The 18,355-nt window shown below is 36.4% G+C and overlaps 1 protein-coding gene across 1 annotated transcript in view; it reads left to right on the top strand.

Annotated features, from left to right (window-relative positions):
* Window positions 1–3,378, top strand: part of Ipp (inositol polyphosphate 1-phosphatase) — a 128,906-nt gene extending 125,528 nt beyond the window's left edge. Inside the window, exon 5 of the mRNA XM_089092968.1 lies at window positions 1,667–3,378. Within this exon, the coding sequence (XP_088949094.1) occupies window positions 1,667–2,129 (463 nt within the window). The 3' untranslated portion in view covers window positions 2,130–3,378. The remainder of the gene's footprint in view (window positions 1–1,666) is intronic.
* The last annotated feature ends 14,977 nt before the right edge of the window (window positions 3,379–18,355 follow it).

The following is an 18,355-nucleotide window of genomic DNA, read 5'->3' as shown; positions in this document are numbered from 1 at the left end:
ATAACAAGGCCTTTGGGGTTGCCACAACCCCTCAGATCCTGGGAGCAAGGATTTTATGTTATGCACAGGGGACATGTAAGGTTCTTATGGTAGGGGTGGTCGTTTACACTTTAGAGGAGGCTTATTTCATTGGAAATTGAAAGTTACATTTCCCTTTTAAGAGTCAGAATTGATTTTGAGGGCACTTAGCTCCCTCCCTGACGGGTGGGGACTACTGACGGAGTGGGCTAAAACTCGGAGGGGGGGGGTAATTTGATTTGAAATCAAACGTTCTAGTTGCCCTGTTTAAGAGTCAAAAGTGATCAGAGGACAATTAGCCCCCTTGCGTCCTCTTTTCCCCAAAACAATAAGCAAAATCATAGGCAACCACACTCTATCATAGATAACAATATCAGAGAAACTTTTAAAGGAGCTAATGCGACTGCAAATTAAAATTTCTAGTGCTTTTTTTTAAGATTCAAAAGTAATTGGGAACAAGCAGCCCCCTACCAAGCCCATTAATTTTCCAAAGACATCCAATCAAATTGTGAGATATCCATTTTGTTCAGCATATTTAACTAGTCCAGTAACTGCTTCTCTAAAGATATTGGGTATTCCAATCCCCCATAGTTATTTAATTTTCATATTATGCTGTAAAATTAATTCTTGCTTCAAAACTAAATCAAAAGGCACTGTGCGCCTTTTGATTTAAACTAAATCAAAAGGTAGCCAATAAGACATCTCAGCAATATCCCAAGAACGACTGAGGGTATTATAAGTTGAAACTTTCAGGGCTACTAATGTTGCTACGTAGGGGACGTATACGTTCCACAGTAGCACGTAGGGCTTGCTACGTGTATCTAGGTTGTCAAAGAACATGGATAGAAATTTTTGGAAATGGTATGAAGTTTTAGTTTTTTGGTCAACTTAAAGGAAGTATAAAACTAAGTTAAACAATATAATTTATGTCCAGATTTTCAAAAAGGTATATGCTGTTAAAAATTGCTGAAAAATATTCTCCAACATATTAATAGTAAGCCAAACTATGGATTATTAGAAAAGAAATCGAAAAGACATGAAATATTTTTTTTTCTATGAATAAGACTATGTCGATAAAAAAACGAACAAAAATTAATTGTGGAAAAACTTTTTCCACAAAATAATTTTTTCAAAGAAAAGTAAAGAGCTCTATTAAACCATAAATGAGAAGAGATAAAGTAAAATAATCTTCAAAGCGTAAAACTACCACAATTCATCATCTATAAATAAATGAAATCCAAAACAAAAAGAAATTACAAAAAAAAACTGAGTCAAACTCAAAACGAGCAGAAATGAATATGGATGACAAACCCCACGCCTTCTCAAGATCAGATCATTATGTCCACTTTACTGAAAATAAAATGCTTTTGAAATGTTTTTACTTTCTTAACTTCAACAAAATCAAAAAATTATTAATACTGTAAGGAATATGTACTAGTACTTGTATATTAATCCGTCACTCCACATTCATTTTTTTTTTTTTTTGCAGTAAAGTGCAAATTTAGTGTCCTATAAAAAAAAACAGTTGATGAGGATCTCAGGTGTCAAAAGAATTGTTAAACACATGTCATTAGTTTACTAATTTATCATTCTTAAGCCAATTTAATCTGTAACCCTTTCTCTGAGCTGTATGAGTGTAATTTTCCAGGTATTGCTCAAAAATATGGTGGGGACTATCAATTGGAGGCACCAAATTGAATAACTTACCCCACATCCACCTTAACAGTCCAGCTAAAGTAGCAATTAGCAGCAGTGAACGTCAAGAGATCAGAAAATCACTCTCTGACACATTTCAGCTAGTGGAAATGGCTGGAGCGGGATATAAAATTCTCTGCACTGCCCTGGGACTTACCGACGCATTTGTCCTTTCAAAGTCTACTACTTACAAGTACGATACATGCGCTCCACATGCACTGTTACTTTCTCAAGGTGGTAATTTAGTTGAGCTTGATGGCATACTAGATGAGAAAGCGAACAGCAACACGGTAGACATGCAGGGATGTCAAGTAACTTACTTCTCTAAAACAGAGAAATCTTACAAAAACTTGCATGGTTTGATAGGATTCGTTGAAGGAAGCATTCTATTAGATGTCGTGGATTTGCTGTCATAAAGATATATTATGATTTTCAAACTTCCATTACTACAAGGCACGAAAACAGAAAGCAGATATTCAATAATGGGTATTTTGGGTTATGTAGAATTAAGGCTCCAGATGTATTGCAAGTGAAAGGCTTATGTTCCGTAACTTTAATCTAATGATCAGTGAATCGGTATCTTTGGATATTTATATCGAAAATTCAAGATGGAAAACCAAACAGAATAGACAATAGACATTTTATTGTAGTTATGTTGAAAATTAAACTTAGAGGTACATTGCACATGCATTAAAATCTCAGAATGATCTACTTTAGCTTCACGAGTATCTTGGAACATTCACCAACTAAAAGCAGGGCTCCGGTGTTCTATTTTCTTTTTTTTATACTTACTATGAAGACTCAGTGAAGACTTTGAAGTTAAAGTAGACTCAGTTCGGTAAAAAATTTACAAGAAAGATAGCGCAGTTACTAAAAACATATTTATTGTAAAAAAAAATATTCAACCCTTTTTTCAAACCTACTTCCATCATATTATATTCACTTACCACATTGTTCCAAAAGTTTTTGAATCTCCTCAAAAAGTTACCGTCTGTGTCGTCAATCTCTGTGAAGTATTTTTTTTTAGCTCATTATTGTTGTTTAACTTTAAATATAAAGAGGTGTTTTCAAAAGCAAGAAGACGTAAAAGTTGCGAGAGACAAAATTTGTAAGGAAGGGGGCTGAAGTGGCTCCAGTCAAAGGCCCGCAAGAGTTGCCGTGTCTTGTTCACAGTCTGAGATCAGGTATTGCTACATATTAACACAAGTACCGTTTGAAAGTATCTTTTTGCACCGCTCTAGTATTACACGACTCAGTTTTCTAAGGATCTTGCATAGATTGTTTCATCTCGAAGCAAAACGAGTTCCAACATTTAACAACGATAGCAGGCCAAGAAAAGCTTTTTTTTTTACCAGCAGCAATGTCTATGAAGGGTTTGATCAAAGCCTACAGAACAATTGAAGCTGTGCAGAATTACTATGTGCAGTGTATGTTTTGTTTAGAACATTTCATCTTATGTTTTAAGGTTAAAAAACTTTTTCTGCATCAGTACTCGTTTTTGATACCAAATGAAACTTACTTTACGAATGCACGTCGTAAGTTGTTCTTGCTCTTCTACTTAGTTTGTGACTTGTTACTTAATAAACAAAGTGATTATCTTCAGAGGTTATTTAAGTGACCTTTAGCTAGGAGGACTTATAAAGTAAATAAAAATGTATTGTCAGATATATAAAATATATAGGTACTTTCGAAGACTACTCTGCATTTGTGGACGATAATGACGATAAATTACAGTTTGGGTAGGGATAAATCCTTTTAGTAGACAGTGAAAAAAGAAAATCAAAAAAATATATACGGGATATTTCGATCACGTATAGGCCTACAGTGATTGTCATCAGCAGAAATACTGTGCATGTACATGTGATCGAACATGTACGATTACTGTACATGGGATTAAAATATCCAGTTTTTTTTTCACTGTCTAATAAAAGAATTCATCCCTATCCGAACTTTTATTCATCATATAAAAAATAATGCCGAAATTAATTGTTGGGGCTGCACATGGTTTCAAAAAGGTATATCCTAAAATGTTGGTAGTATTTCCATCACAAAGAAGTTTGTGTAGCCGCAGATAGTTTCTTAGGGAGGAAAGTTAGAAACTAATACTACTACTAACAACTCACCGCAGCAGCAAGCCGCCGGAGGTCAACACAGCTACGCACGCTCCTCCTCCACCCCAATCTATTCAAAGCCTCCCTTTTTAAACCCTCCCACGAAGTTCCCATTTCCTTTAAATCTTTTTTTATGATGTCCTCCCACCTCAGACGGGGACGACCTGCTTTCAGTTTAGTCCTAGATGGTTTGCCGAAAAAAACAATCTTTTCGTAAAGCCACATTTTTCGTAAAGCCTATTGTTTGAAATACGGTCAGTCAGCTGGGTACTCAGAACAATCCTTAAGCAATTTCTCTAGAAAACATCTAGCAAATCTTCATGCACTTTTCGGAGCGTCCATGCTACAGATCCATATTTGACCACTGTCATCACTGTAGCTTCTAATATTCTAATCTTGGTTTGCAGACTTATGTTCCTATTCTTCCAGACTTTTTTTTAACTGTGAGAAAACCCCTGAGCCTTGGCTATTCTATATTTAACATGTTCACTGCTCCCACCATCTTTACTAATAATACTACCAAGGTAAGTGAAGCTGCCCACCTGATCAATCTTTTCATTACCCAACGTTACCTTTTCATCTTCACTTATTCCTTTCCTTAGTGACTTAGTCTTCCTAACATTAATTTTCAAACCAATTCTAGCACCCTGAACTCGCAAAACCTCTAAAACTTCATTCATTTTGCTCACACTTTCATCTAGGATGCTTAAATCATCAGCATAATCCAAGTCCAGGAGACTTTTTCCTCCCCATTTGATTCCGTGGTCTCCCATTGCCTTTCCTGTGCTCCTTAAAACAAAGTCCATCAAAATAATCCATACAAAGGGGGATAGAACACAACCCTGCTTAACTCCTGATTTAATACAAAACCAGCTGCTAACCTCATTTCCTACCTTAACCGCAGCAGTGTTATTCTCGTAAATAACACTAATCAATTTAATGTATTTGTCTGGTATAACATACAAGTATAAAACATTTACTAAAGCTCTTCTATCAACAGAATCGAACGCTTGCTCATAATCTATGAAACTGAGGACCAACGGTGTTTGAAAACTCAGGCACTTCTCAATTATTAGCCTAAGAGTGAAAATTTGGTCAACACATCCTCTACCTTTTCTAAAACCGCACTGCTCTTCTCTTAAAACTTTGTCTATGGCATCTCTCAGTCTAAAAAGTATCATATTGCTAAGTAATTTTCTACCTACAGAGACCAGACTAATGCCTCGATAATTACCACACTCACTTTTATCACCTTTCTTATAAAGTGGCTTAATTAAGATTTTCCTAAAATCGTTAGGTACTTCCCCTTTTCCAAAAATCAAATTCATAATCTTCAGTAACTTATTTCTAACCTCAGAGCCACTATATTTAAGAAACTCATTTACCACCCTATCAGCACCTGGAGCCTTATTATTCTTTAATCCTTCTAGTACTGTTGCTAATTCCTCCTCACAAAACAAATCTTCCTTCACATCCAAGGCATCACAAACTTTTTCATTTTCCTCTATATTTTTTTCCTGCAACTTTCTCTCGGTTAAGCAAATTCTCAAAATGTTCGGCCCATCTCTCTTTAGTTTTTTCCTTATCGCTAATTGCGACCCCATTCCTATCTTTAACTGGACCAAATCCGGATTGACTATTCCCTCTCAATTTGTTAACGTGCCAGTACAATATTTTACTATTATGCCGTCTAGCTGTATCTTCCAAATCCTCGGCAATTTTATCCATGGCCTCCACTTCACACCTCCTTAGTTAATATTTTAATGCTTTCTCCGCTTTCTTTACATTTCATTTGTTATCATACGATTTATCACTCAGATAATTCTTTTACAAGTCCTGTCTCCTTTTTATAAAACATAAAGCTTTTTCCCTAATATTCTTAGCTGCAGTTCTAGCTTTCTTCCCTAAGACACCTTCAGCAACTTCACAAATTATTTTTCGAAAATTATTCCAACTATCTTCCACATTATCAAATTTTAAACTCTCAAGTTTAGTATTCATCTGTTTCTCGAAAGTTTCGCTCAAATTCTCATCCTGGAGTCTACCAACATCATAACGTCCCGGGAGGTTGTTACCCTTCCGATATTTCAGCTTTAAATTAACCCTTGACACTACTAGATGGTGAATTTTACTTTTAACATCAATAACAGCACTCCTATATACCCTAGTATCTTGTATTGACCCTGGCAGTCTTCGGTTTACTATAACATAATCAATAAGGTTTGCTGTCTTACCATCACGGGAATACCATGTTAACTTATGAGCCAACTAAGAATTTTACCGACAATACTTTAAGTTTAGTAGAAAAGTGCAAAGGATCGTACAAGAAGCATTTGAGTGATGGATCATTTGAGAATAAGAGTAATGTCAGGAAAGTGAAGGAAACATTAAAATCATAGTTGCAACCTAGTAAGGAAGGAAACACGGTACACATTAATTTAAAAAGGCATTAAAACAACTGGTTAGTGAGAAAAAATTGCCATTTGTAGCTGATTCAAGATTTGTTGATTTTCGTAGATTGATCCGTTGTTTTCTATCAAGCTTTAGTGAAAAGTTAACTTGGAATTAAATTTCCCATTTGATTGAGAGTCTTTAAAAAAGTTCATGTATATTTGTTGCTGCCTGACCTGTGGACAAGAGTTCTTTAAAGTTACGTTAATTTGAAAAGATTTTTCCATAAAGTCTACACATAGAGGCCACATCATTTGTTATTCTTAATCCTTTACGAGGCTGCAGCTGCTGCTGCAAGTCCTGGGGACATGGTCGGTCATAAATCTCTGAATTTTTTTTTTTCCAATTGCCTTCAATGGCCCACAGAACTGATCTGTCTTGACTTTACTCCAATTAGCCACGACTCTCATATCTTTCATCACTTCCACCAAGTTGATAATGGTAATTCATGGCTGCATCGATAGCTGCAACCATGAATTGTATGTATTAGAAAGAAAACTACTATTATCGTTTGGTTAGAAAAAAAAAACAAGTTTTTTTAAAGTTCAGTTAGCAGAAAATAAACAAGTTGTATTAAAACTTTGTGAAAGAAAACAAAAGTCGTACTAAAATTCAGTTAGCAAAAAAATAGGTTGTCTTAAAACTTGGGACAACAAAAAAAGGTTGTGGTAAAATTTAGTTAGCACCTGTCTTTATAAATTGTAGGCGATGAGTAGTCATAGGCAGCACAGTCGCGCTGCCTAAGTAAAAAGAACGGTGTTGGCACAATGTATTTTTTTTTTTTTTGCTTTAGACCAGGGCACTTCGTATCGAAGGAGTTGCCGTAGAAACTTCAAAAAGGGCTCAATCGATTGGAAACTGTAATGGCTAGTGCCATTTTTAACAGTCGAAAGTGATGGGAAGGCAACTAACACCCCTTCTACGCCAACCATTTCCCCAAACACATCCAATCAAAATTTTGAGATAGCCCTTTTGTTCAAAGTAGTTGATTTCCAGATATAAATTATGTTTTTGAGGAGGGCACTCGCCCACAGCCCTCTGGGCAAGGGTTGTAAGTTATGTCCTGGGGGCATATAAGATTTTTATAGAAGGCTTTGTCGTAGTAACTTCAAAAATGGCTCATTCGATAGGAAATTCAAAGGGATAGTGCCCTTTTTAATAGTCGAAAGTGATTGGAGGGCAACTAACCCCTCTCTCACGCCCACCTTTTCCCCAAACACATCCAATCAAAATTTCGAGATAGCCATTTTATTCAACGTAGTTAAAAGGTCTGGAAATTATGTCTTTGAGGATGACAACCCCCCCCCCCCACAGTCCTCACGGCAAGGGTTGTAAGTTATACCCTGGGGGCATATAAGTTTTTTATTGAAAGTTTTCTCGTAGAAACTTGAAAAAGGGCTCATTCGATTTGAAATTCAAAAGGCTAGTGCCTTTTGAATAGTCGAAAGTGATTGGAGGGCAACTGACCCCCCTCTCACGCCGACCTTTTCCCCAAACACATCCAATCAAAATTTTTAGGCAGCTATTTTGTTAAACTTAGTTAAAGGTTTTAGAAATTAGGTCTTTGAGGACGATAACCCTCTCAGAGCCCTCGGGGAAAGGGCTGCAGGTTATGCCCTGGGAGGCATATAAGGTTTTTATAGATAGTGATGTTGTAGAAACTTCAACAAGGGCTCATTCGATTGGAAATTAGAAGGTCTTGTGCCCTTTTTGATAGTCGGAAGTTATTGGAGGATAAATAACAACCCTCCCACACCCACCATTTCCCGAAACACATCCAATCAAAATTTTGAGATAGCCATTTCGTTCAAAGTTGCTAACAAGCCTGGAAATTATATTTTTCAGGATGACACTCACCCCACAGCCCTCAGGGCAAGGGTTGTAGGTTATACCCTGGGGGCATATAAGTTTTTTTTTAGAAAGCGTTGTCATAGAAACTTCAAACCGAGTCAAACTCAAAATGAGCAGAAATTAACATGAATAGGGCTCACAACTCCTATGCCTTCCCAAGGCCAGAACATAATTTGCACTTTACTGAAAAAATACAAATGAATGTACATTATCATTTTAATATAAATATACTTATATTTAGTAATCAAAATGTTAATATTATTTGATTTATTAAAGTTATAAAAGTAAAAACATTTATATGTTTTCAGTAAAGTGCAAATTATGTTCTGGCCGTGGGAAGGCATAGGGGTTTTGAGCCCTACTCATGTTAATTTTTGCTCATTTTGAGTTTGACTCGGTTATTTATTGTTATTTCTGTTCGTTTTGGTTTTCATTTATTTATCGATGCTAATTTGTGGTAGTTTCACGCTAGGTAGATTATTTGATTTTTGCTCATTTTTGGTTTAATGGAGTTGCTTTACTTATCTTTGAAAAACCTATTTTCTGGAAAAATTTTTTTTTAATTAATCTCAAAAAATGTGTCTAGACTTAGAGATGTTGTAGATGAATTTTTAAGAAAAGAATAGTGAGTTCTTAGGAAGAGGAGAGGGTGCGTCGAACAAATTTTTATATTTGGATAAATAATTGAGAAGTGCATGAGTCATCAGACCCACTTAGTCCTCAGTTTTACAGATTATGAACAAGTGTTCGATTCAGCCAATAGAAAAGCTCTAGCAAAGGTCAGATAATATACCAGATAAATATCATCTTATACATTAAAGGGATTAGTGCTATGTACGAGATCAATATTGATGCGGTTAAGGTAAGAAATGAGGTTAGTACCTGGCTTTATATTGAACCAGGACATCATCAGGGTTGGGCTCAATTACCATTTATATGGATTATTTTAATAGAATTTGTTCTAAGGAACCTAAAACTCTCCTAGGAACCTAAAAGACTCCTATAACTCTCCTAGACTTAGTTTCTACTCAGGATTGGAATGTTAGATGAAAATATTAGCATAATAAATGATTTTTTGGAGTTTTTGAGTGTTCAGGGGGACAAAAATTAGTTCGAAAATTAATGTTAAGAAAACAGTCACTTAGACTACAAATGAATGAGGGTGAAGAGGTAATGTTGGGTAACCAGAAGATCGATCAAGTGCATAGCTCAAATTACCTGGGTAGTATTATTAGTAAAGATGGTGGATGCAGTGAAGATGCCAAAAGTAGGATACCGAAGGTCATAGCGTTTTTTTTTTAATTGGAAAAACTTTGGAAAAATAGGAAGATAGTCTGCGAACTAAGATTAGAATATTAGAAGCAATGATGACATAGTGTAAGCCGTCAGGATATGTATTAAAGTGATGCCAGTGGTTAAGTATGGTTCTGAAACACGGGCGCTTCGAAAAACGTAGGAGGATTTGTCAGGGGATTTTCAGAGGAATTGTCTACAGATTCGTTTGCGTACCTGTCTGACTGACAGCATCATAGGCAGCGCAATATGTAGTAAAGGAAAGAGCGATGTGGGCATAATTTTTTTTTTTTTTTTTTTTTTTTTTTTTTTTTTTAGACCAGGGTACTTCATATAGAAGATGTAGAAACTTTGACAGGAGATCATTCAATTCGAAACTGAAAGGGCTAGTGCTCTTTTTACTAGTCAAAGAAGATTGGAGGGCAATCAGCCCCCCCCCCCCAAAAATTTTCCCAAACACATCCACTCAAAATTTTGAGATAGCTGTTCTGTTCAGCGTAGTTGAAAGGTCCGGATATTACATCTTTGAGGATGACAACCCCACCCTCCATAGCCCCCTGTACAAGGGTGTAAGTTTTGCCCTGGGAGAATATAAGGTTTTTATAGAAAGGATGGTCGTATAAACCTCTGAGGGGATTCATTGAATTGGTAATCAGAAGTTCTAGTGTCCTATATGAGAGTCAAAGTGATCAGAGGGCAGCTATCCCCTCCCCCAGACACATCGTATTTTCCCGAAATACATTTGATAGAAATTTTGAGGTAGCCATTTGTTCAAAAATAGTCCAATGGCGCTGCCTAAGCAAAGAGCGATGTGGATAAAATGTACTTTCTGTTTTAATTTGTTTTTGCTTTTTTTTAGACCAGGGCACTTTTTTTAGGAGTTGCCGTAGAAACTTCGAAAGAGACTCATTGGACTGAAAATTAAAAGTTCTATTGCCCTTTCTAATCGTCGAAAGTGACTGGCGGGCAACCAGCCTCCCCCACGCCCATCAATTCCCCAAATACATCCAATCAAAATTTGAGATAGCGATTTTGTTCAACGTACTTGAAAGGTCCATCTCTTTGAAGATTAAAACCCCTCCAGAGCCCTAAGGGCAAGAGTCGTATGTTATGCCCCGGGAGCATATAAGGGTGGTCGCATAAACTTCCGAGGGGGCTCATTGGATTGGAAATTGAAAGTTCTAGTGCCCATTTTAATAGTCGAAAGGAGGGCAACCAGCTCACCCCTCTCCCATCATTTCCCCAAAAACATACAATCAACATTTTGAGATGGTTATTTTGTTAAGGATATTTAAAGGATCCAGTATAAATGTCTTTGGGGATGACACCCCCCCCCCCCCCCTCGCAGCCTTCAGGGAAAAGGGCTATAAGTTATATTAGCTGCAAATTGTTAACATTTAAGGTTTTTACAGGAAAGGTGGTCGTATAAACTTCGGATGTGGCTTGGAAATTGAAAAATGCAGGCAGGGCTTGGGGAGGACTATAAAACTTATTCATATTAGAACAAATGATATCAAGGGACGTATTTCCTCTTGTTGTCGGAATTTTAACTAATTGTTTAATATTAAGACAAGATAGAGTACAAATAGAGTCCATCTTGAGGTCATTGGCATCACCTAGTAAAAAAATACCAGCATTTGGATACTTGGATAAAACTAAGTCAGTACTAGTCTGTAATTGCAGTATAAATTTACGTTTTTGGTTAATATTTTGGTTTGGGGAATAATAAAAAACTGCTGCTACTATTATGTTAAAAGGATGTGGGAGAACCTTTGGTCTTAGACTATGACACAGGATTTCATCAATCCTCTGAAGGTTATTTTGAGCAAAGAATGAAATACCTCACCCTTTTTTTCCGAGAGGGTGGTCAGAAGGACGAAGCTTAATGAACTGGGAGTAATTTTTTATTTTAAGTAATTCAGGGTTTTGTGCCCGAACCTTTGTTACAGCTATGACGTTAATATTCTGAATTTCATTTATACCCTCGAGTTCAGTTAATTTTTCGAAGTTTCGGCTCTCGGCTTTGGTAAGTAGGAACTTAGGAAACTTGAACCGATTAGCATATCGAGATTTTTTTTCCGTTTGGGGCTGGGGGTTATGGGGTGGTTTTTTGCACTATTTATAAGTTTGGGGGTAGGGACAACGACTCTTGAGGCTGGTGATATGAGATTTTGATATGGAGAAGTAGGGACTTCTGGGTGGGCTGGAGAAAGGGGCCATATCTTTTAAACCTGGGTCACTCTTGTCTGATAATATTTGGGAGGGAAATAAGACGGTGGTATTTTCAGGGGGATCAACTTGAGAGGGGCTATCAATTTGGGAGGGGTTAACTGGAGTGTTAAGAAGGAAGGGATTTTGCTAGGAATATGGAGTTTTTTTTCTGGGTGGTAAAGGTGGAAGTTTTTTGAGTGAGCAGGGTGGATTTGGGATAAAAAAGGAATAGCATGCGCTGATGAGCTAATTTTACTAATTGAATGAAGGGGGCTCCGCTAGTGGGTTGATTGAGAACTTGTAACTATTTTCATATTAAAAGTTTTACTGCGCCTGGCTATAGCACAATAATCCCTGTTTTCCAAATGTAATAACATGCACTTAGTTTCAAAACATAGGCCACATTGAAATTTATGGCAGGCTTTGGAATGGGAAAGGGAGCAATAATTGTCGTTACAATGACCAGTAGTTAAAAAAGACACATTGGTGGACAAAGGTACAATCACTCTTTTTTATACACTTGTTGACCAAGTGATATCGGCAGGCAATAGATTTCTTTCCTGATTTGACTTCAGGAACCGATTTACTAATAATACTCAAGTTGTCACTGACTCCTGGGTCTGCAATATTGGCCGAATTTACACTTAAATTGTCACTGACCTCTGGAATATTGATTGAGTTCTCATTTAAGTTGTCACTGACCTCTGGAACTAGGTCACCGATTAAATTCATATTTGAGTTGACACTTGCTTCATTAATATTCATGTCTTGGGAGTTTTTGCTTCTGAATTGAATTGCAGTTGGTTTCAAATTAGCGATTTGTTGATTTGTATTCACAGATTTAAGTGTGTTCTTAATTATATTTCCCCTAAGATCCATGAAAGTAGAAATTTCGTTGGTAATGTTTTTTTTCAGCACTAAGAGAGAGGGGAGGGAAGGGCTACATAGGGGACTGGAATCACAATTGCCACAAGGAAAATTTTCAGTCTGGCAGGAGGCATCATTAGAAGGCTCACAATTAGATTCAAAATCCGTCTGGGTACTGGCATCTTTAGTTCCTAGCAGAAAATCAGTCTGACAATTGGCAACACTGGTTAAAACTGGTAAGGGAGTAGTCTGACAATCGCTTTGGGCTGCAATGAAAGCTTTACCATCCCTTTGGCAAGGCGGGGCAAAGGGGGGGTGACTTGATATCATCTAAAATTCCTGTTAAGGAAGAATTTATTTCAGACAATCGGCGTCGTGGGGTATCACTAGCTTTCGAAGAATTAGGGGTGGTATATTCTTGATTTTTGGTGATGTTTTGTTTCGAGGAACAATCTGAACATAACCAGTTCTTATTCCACTGGGAACGTTCTATCCCCGCACATTGCTTATGAATGGAAGAGTTGTAAGTACTACATACCAGGCAATTGATTGTTGCCCATAATCCACACTCAGGACACACTCTCTTAAAGTCCTTTAGTCATTTTGTTGATTAATATAAAGGGTTAAAAAGTTCAATTCACCTGATGGATGGTGACAAAATCCGGAAGTTAGGTCACAATTAAAAAACTTTGTCACTGAATTAAATGAGTTTAATTCGGAAAGACATAAACCAAATAGGTGTTAAAAGGTTGAACTCTGGTTGAAGACTGAAATACTAATTTGGAACTTTCAGGAAATGATAAGGGAGATGATCATTTGACCAAAAAAGAAATATTTGTACGCTACTGCTACTACCACCACTGCTACTGCTTCCGCTATTACTACTACAACCAGAGAACTACATTTAAAACATTGATGGAAATTTGAACTAAATCAGAAGACACTATTCTTCCCTTCGGCAACTCCGAACAACACAGAATAGAGCGGTGAAGGCAACTTTTCGCCTTCCCTGACTCTATTCTACAACTGATCTTTACAGTGATACAGGTCTAGATGCCTTAGTTGTGGTTAACAAGAAGCAGAACCTAAAACTAGCTCATCGAGCCTTGAATTTCTTGCTTCCTCCAAACATCATATCCTGCTTTGATCGAACATCAACACGTAAGTGCCAGACTTTGCTTCGGAGCTCTATTCACCAATTTTGGCTGCCTAAAAGGGTATCCTCAGCAGCTCGGAGGTCACCAATTTATAGAGCAATTACTCTTTGGAACTCTATTCCCAGTGAACTTTCTCTTATTAAAAACTCTTCTTTCCTTTGTAGAAAAATATTCCCTAAGGCTTGAAGTATTTTCGTTTTCTATATTTGTTTAACAATTTTGCTTTATCTCTTTTTTTCCACTTTACTTTATTCTAGTTTTTTTTCTTTTCTTTTTTCTACTCTTATTATGTTGAATCAGATTAGAACCCCGTTGTCTAATATTATTATTAATGGTTTGGAATTTATTTAAATTACAGAAAAATTTCAGTTTGGAGAAAATTAAGTCTAAGATTATTGTGAAGCAGTTCGTTTGTTTTTTATCTGGTATTGTGGTTATATTTTCGAGATATTGTTTTATTTTTTTCCTTGTGGATTTTGTGTTTGATACGAGGTCCTCCACAAGCTATGCTTATTTGGACCTCTAGGGCCTAAGTCTATTTATATAATTATTGTAGTATTTAATGAATTGAAGTGCATGTGAATTGTCAAAAGAGCGTATCTCAATAATAAATTTGAGTATTAAGTCGGAACTTTCAGAAAATACCTAAAGAGAAAGACTAATTGACCATGCTACTATTAATGAAACTACCGCTGCTAAGTTTACTACTGCTGCTACTTAAACTACTACCTCTATTGCAACTATTTGTAAGGCTGAGAGCATTAAGATGAAGATCCCAAAAGAATATAAACATGCAGGTTATAAAAAGGATATATCAGCAATATCATAGTAACGGCTGATTGAAATTCAAGGACTTGAAACTTCCAGGACTTGATGAGAATGATGTTCAAATCACCAAAAGGTAATACATATAATATAAATACTACCACACATTATTGTAACTAATGACGCTAAGGGTATTAAGGTACAACATTTAGGGAACGTTAAGGGGGAGTTTCAATTAAAATAAAAACTATGGGCAGGCAGGTTTTTAAAAGGCCTATAAGCAATATCATAGGCAGCGCAACTCTATAATAGCTAGAGATATCATTAAAACCTTTAAAAGAGCTAATTAAATTCAATTTTAAGAGTTCTAATGCCCTTTTTTAAGAATAAAAAGAGATTGGAGGGAAAGCAGCCCTCCTCCCAAACCTATTCATTTTCAGACACATCGAATTAAAATTTGAGACAGCCACTTTGTTCAGCATAATAAAACAGTCCAGCAGCTATGTCAGTAGAGAGAGGGTAACTACTTCGAACTATACAAGATGACAGCCAATCAGAGGACTAGAATCCGTGTACGAACAAGATCACGTGCCTCTTTCTAGGCCAATCAACGGTTAGAAATACTGGGATAACAAGATCATTGACCTCCAAATCACAGAGCTAGAAATACTAACGGGAAGTGACGCAACTAATATAAGGGAGGATACTTTCTTGGAATGTTAGCTTTGAAACATGTCATAAATGGAAGAATATTAAGCGGGACTCTAAAGAGATAGAAATTTTTGACTTAACGCTAAAAAAGTTGAAAGTAATCGACTCGTCAAAATGGCCTAGCTTTACTACTCGATTGTGTTCTGTATAATACACAAGTACCATCGAGCAGTTTTGTCAATATAAAATATGCAATAAAATAGATAGAAATTTGTGACTTAACTCTAAAAAAAGTTGAAAGTAATAGACTCATCAAGATGACCTGGCATTACTTCTCGACTGTGGTCGCTATAATAGACAAGTACACAATATGGGACTAGTGAGACAATTATGGATTTGAACCATCACAGACCGTAAGCACCAATGACCTCAGCCTCCAAGGGTCCCCTCTCCCCAACCTCCTAGGGGCTCCTTCCTCCATGACCTCAGCCTCCAAGGGTCCCCTCTCCCCAACCACCTAGGGGCTCCTTCCACCAAGTTTTTTGGGGACACCTCCCAATTTTCAATATAGAGGCTCCATTAAGAGTTATGAATATGTAAACAAAAAGTTATCAGAACGTCATTTCTGACCTCATCTTTCGGGACTTAGACAAGCGGGCGCTTTGAACATTCAATTTTGATACTTTTTGCCTAACATTATCGGATATATCATTTAGAATGTTATATTTTTTTTAAAGCCTCTCCCCATGTCCTAAAATGTTTCCTCATTATGACTTTTCTATTTACTAGCCTTAGGTACTTCAGCTATTCATGCAAACATCCAGGAATAAAATCAAAATTAAAAGAAGTTTCCGTCAGTTTACAAATTAAGATACATCGAAACATCTATTTTCGAAGCACATTTTTAACCGATCTGATAAATTAAATGCCCACGGGCTAGATACAGTTTGAAAGTCGTTTACAAAACGTTGAATAATTATTGTCCCTAATTGACGCGCTTGAGACACAGAAATTAACAAACAGAAAAGGTTTTTCAGCTAAAACCAGGTAACAAGTTTAAAACTTAAAATAAATATAATTACTCTCTATTTTTAAAAACTTCTGACTGTTTTCAAAATCAAACCCGGGCCCATCCAAGATATAATTTGAAGTATTGGCCCCTTAAAATCAGGATTAATTGCATTTAAAACATGTAAACAAATAACAATATTTAAGGTATAGTACAACTGGATTTCAAAAACATGAAAATAGGGGGGGGGGGGGCATGGAAATTTCAGTAGAGATGCCTTATTGACTCCAGGAGGGACTCCTTATTTGGGCATAGAACCACGTGGTTTATGGTTTTTGTCAGTGAGAATGAAAAAAACAGTATTTTTCTCACTTAAAAAACAAGAACTTTGTCACATTTATGTCTGTTTTCTTGGATGGTTATGTGTGTGGGTCAATTTATTTGATGTTTTTCATGGATGTCAACAGTAGTTCATGTATGTTTTATGGTTTTTGTCAGTGAGAATGAAAAAACAGGAACTTTCTCACTTTAATGGATTATTGAGTCTAATGGGGGCAGGTCAATGACACTTCCTTCTTGTTGTTGCTCGATGCAAATGTTATGATCCAGAACTAGTATTTCTTGTTGTTGCTCGATCCAAATGTTATGAGTTTCCCGGAAACAGTTAGATCACGTGTTTCCTTCTCAGCCAATCAGAGAGCTTGTTTACATAATAATTCGACCTTGGTATTTTTTATATAACAGGCATGCAATGTAACTCAATTATGAGAAAGTATTTTGACATAGTTCAAACAATAATGTATAAATTTGATGAATTAGAAGCCATGCCAACTTCAATTTGCTATGTAAATATATTTTTTATTTTCAAAATAAAATTATTTTCCGACGTCACCCTCCGGTCTCTTCAGGTAAACCCCCCCCCCCCCCACTCTAGTACAAACATCACTATACAATCTTTATACTCGATGGAAAACATAAAATATGTTCTATATACCCTCAAAACCTAACCCCATCCCCCATTGTTTTTTACAACCAAATTCTCGCAAAAAGAAATAATTAACCTTTCGAAAAACTTAGCTTTTCTCTATTGCAATCTTTTCTCTAACTGAGACATCCGTCGCTGTTGTTATTAACCCGCTCTGATTTTGACACAAGACTCCAGTGCGAGGCCTACAATTAGCTGTCACCCCTTTCCTGTTTGTATACATTAGCTGGTTTTAGGCAAACTAGGTTTGCAGTGCTTTTACGTAATTCTGTGTTTGTCTGAAATAACTGAGAACAAATTGTCTGCAAAATTAATATAGATATTTAGGACATTGGAATTCTATGTACGAGTGAAACAAGTTATTTCCAAATTAAGGTCTAACAATATCCCCCCCCCCATACAATACAAACATCACTATACAATCCTTATACTCGATGGAAAACATAAAATATGTTCTATATACCCTCAAAACCTAACCCCATCCCCCATTGTTTTTTACAACCAAATTCTCACAAAAAGAAATAATTATCCTTTCGAAAAATTTAGCTTTTCTCTATTGCAATCTTTTCTCTAACTGAGACATCCGTCGCTGTTGTTATTAACCCGCTCTGGTTTTGACACAAGACTCCAGTGCGAGGCCTATAATTAGCTGTCACCCCTTTCATGTTTGTATACATTAGCTGGTTTTAGGCAAACTAGGTTTTCAGTGCTTTTACGTAATTCTGTGTTTGTCTGAAAATATTGGACAGCTAATTTTGTCTGCAAAATTAGCGATAGATATTTAGGGCAATGGAATTCTATATAAGAGTGAAACGGGATTATTTCAAGGTTTCTTTCGATAAAGTTTCCCCTATATTCCCAGGAGGGGAGCGTGAATCCAGGATTTTTGTTGGGGGAGGAGGTGTAGCACTTTTAATAGTGACAAAATAGAAATGAAAAGATAATTTTTTCTTACCTTAATTGCTTCTTCGACATTTAGTGATTTTAGCTATAACATTTGAATAAAAAGGCAGTAAGATATGCCTTTCACTTGAATAAATCGTAAGATTAACTCAATGAGAGGGTAGACCTAGGGCGGGTTAATTTTCCTAAATTTAGGGGTGGGGAGGTAGACAAAATTCTGGTTAGTGTGGATACTAATTCTCCTTCTTTAAAATAAAGGGGGAAATTATTTTGATACTAATTTTTTTCTCTTCTTTAAGGCAAATTATGAAGAATTTGCAACCCCTCCAGCTGTAAAGAGAGCTAGGGGTAACGCAAATAGTGAAGAATGTACCCCACCTCCTAGTAA

This window comes from Artemia sp. Qi Xiang Cuo, chromosome 8 (genome assembly GCF_049724085.1).
Source record: "Artemia sp. Qi Xiang Cuo chromosome 8, ASM4972408v1, whole genome shotgun sequence".
NCBI lineage: Eukaryota > Metazoa > Arthropoda > Branchiopoda > Anostraca > Artemiidae > Artemia > Artemia sp. Qi Xiang Cuo.
This window is presented reverse-complemented; position numbering and strand designations above follow the sequence as displayed.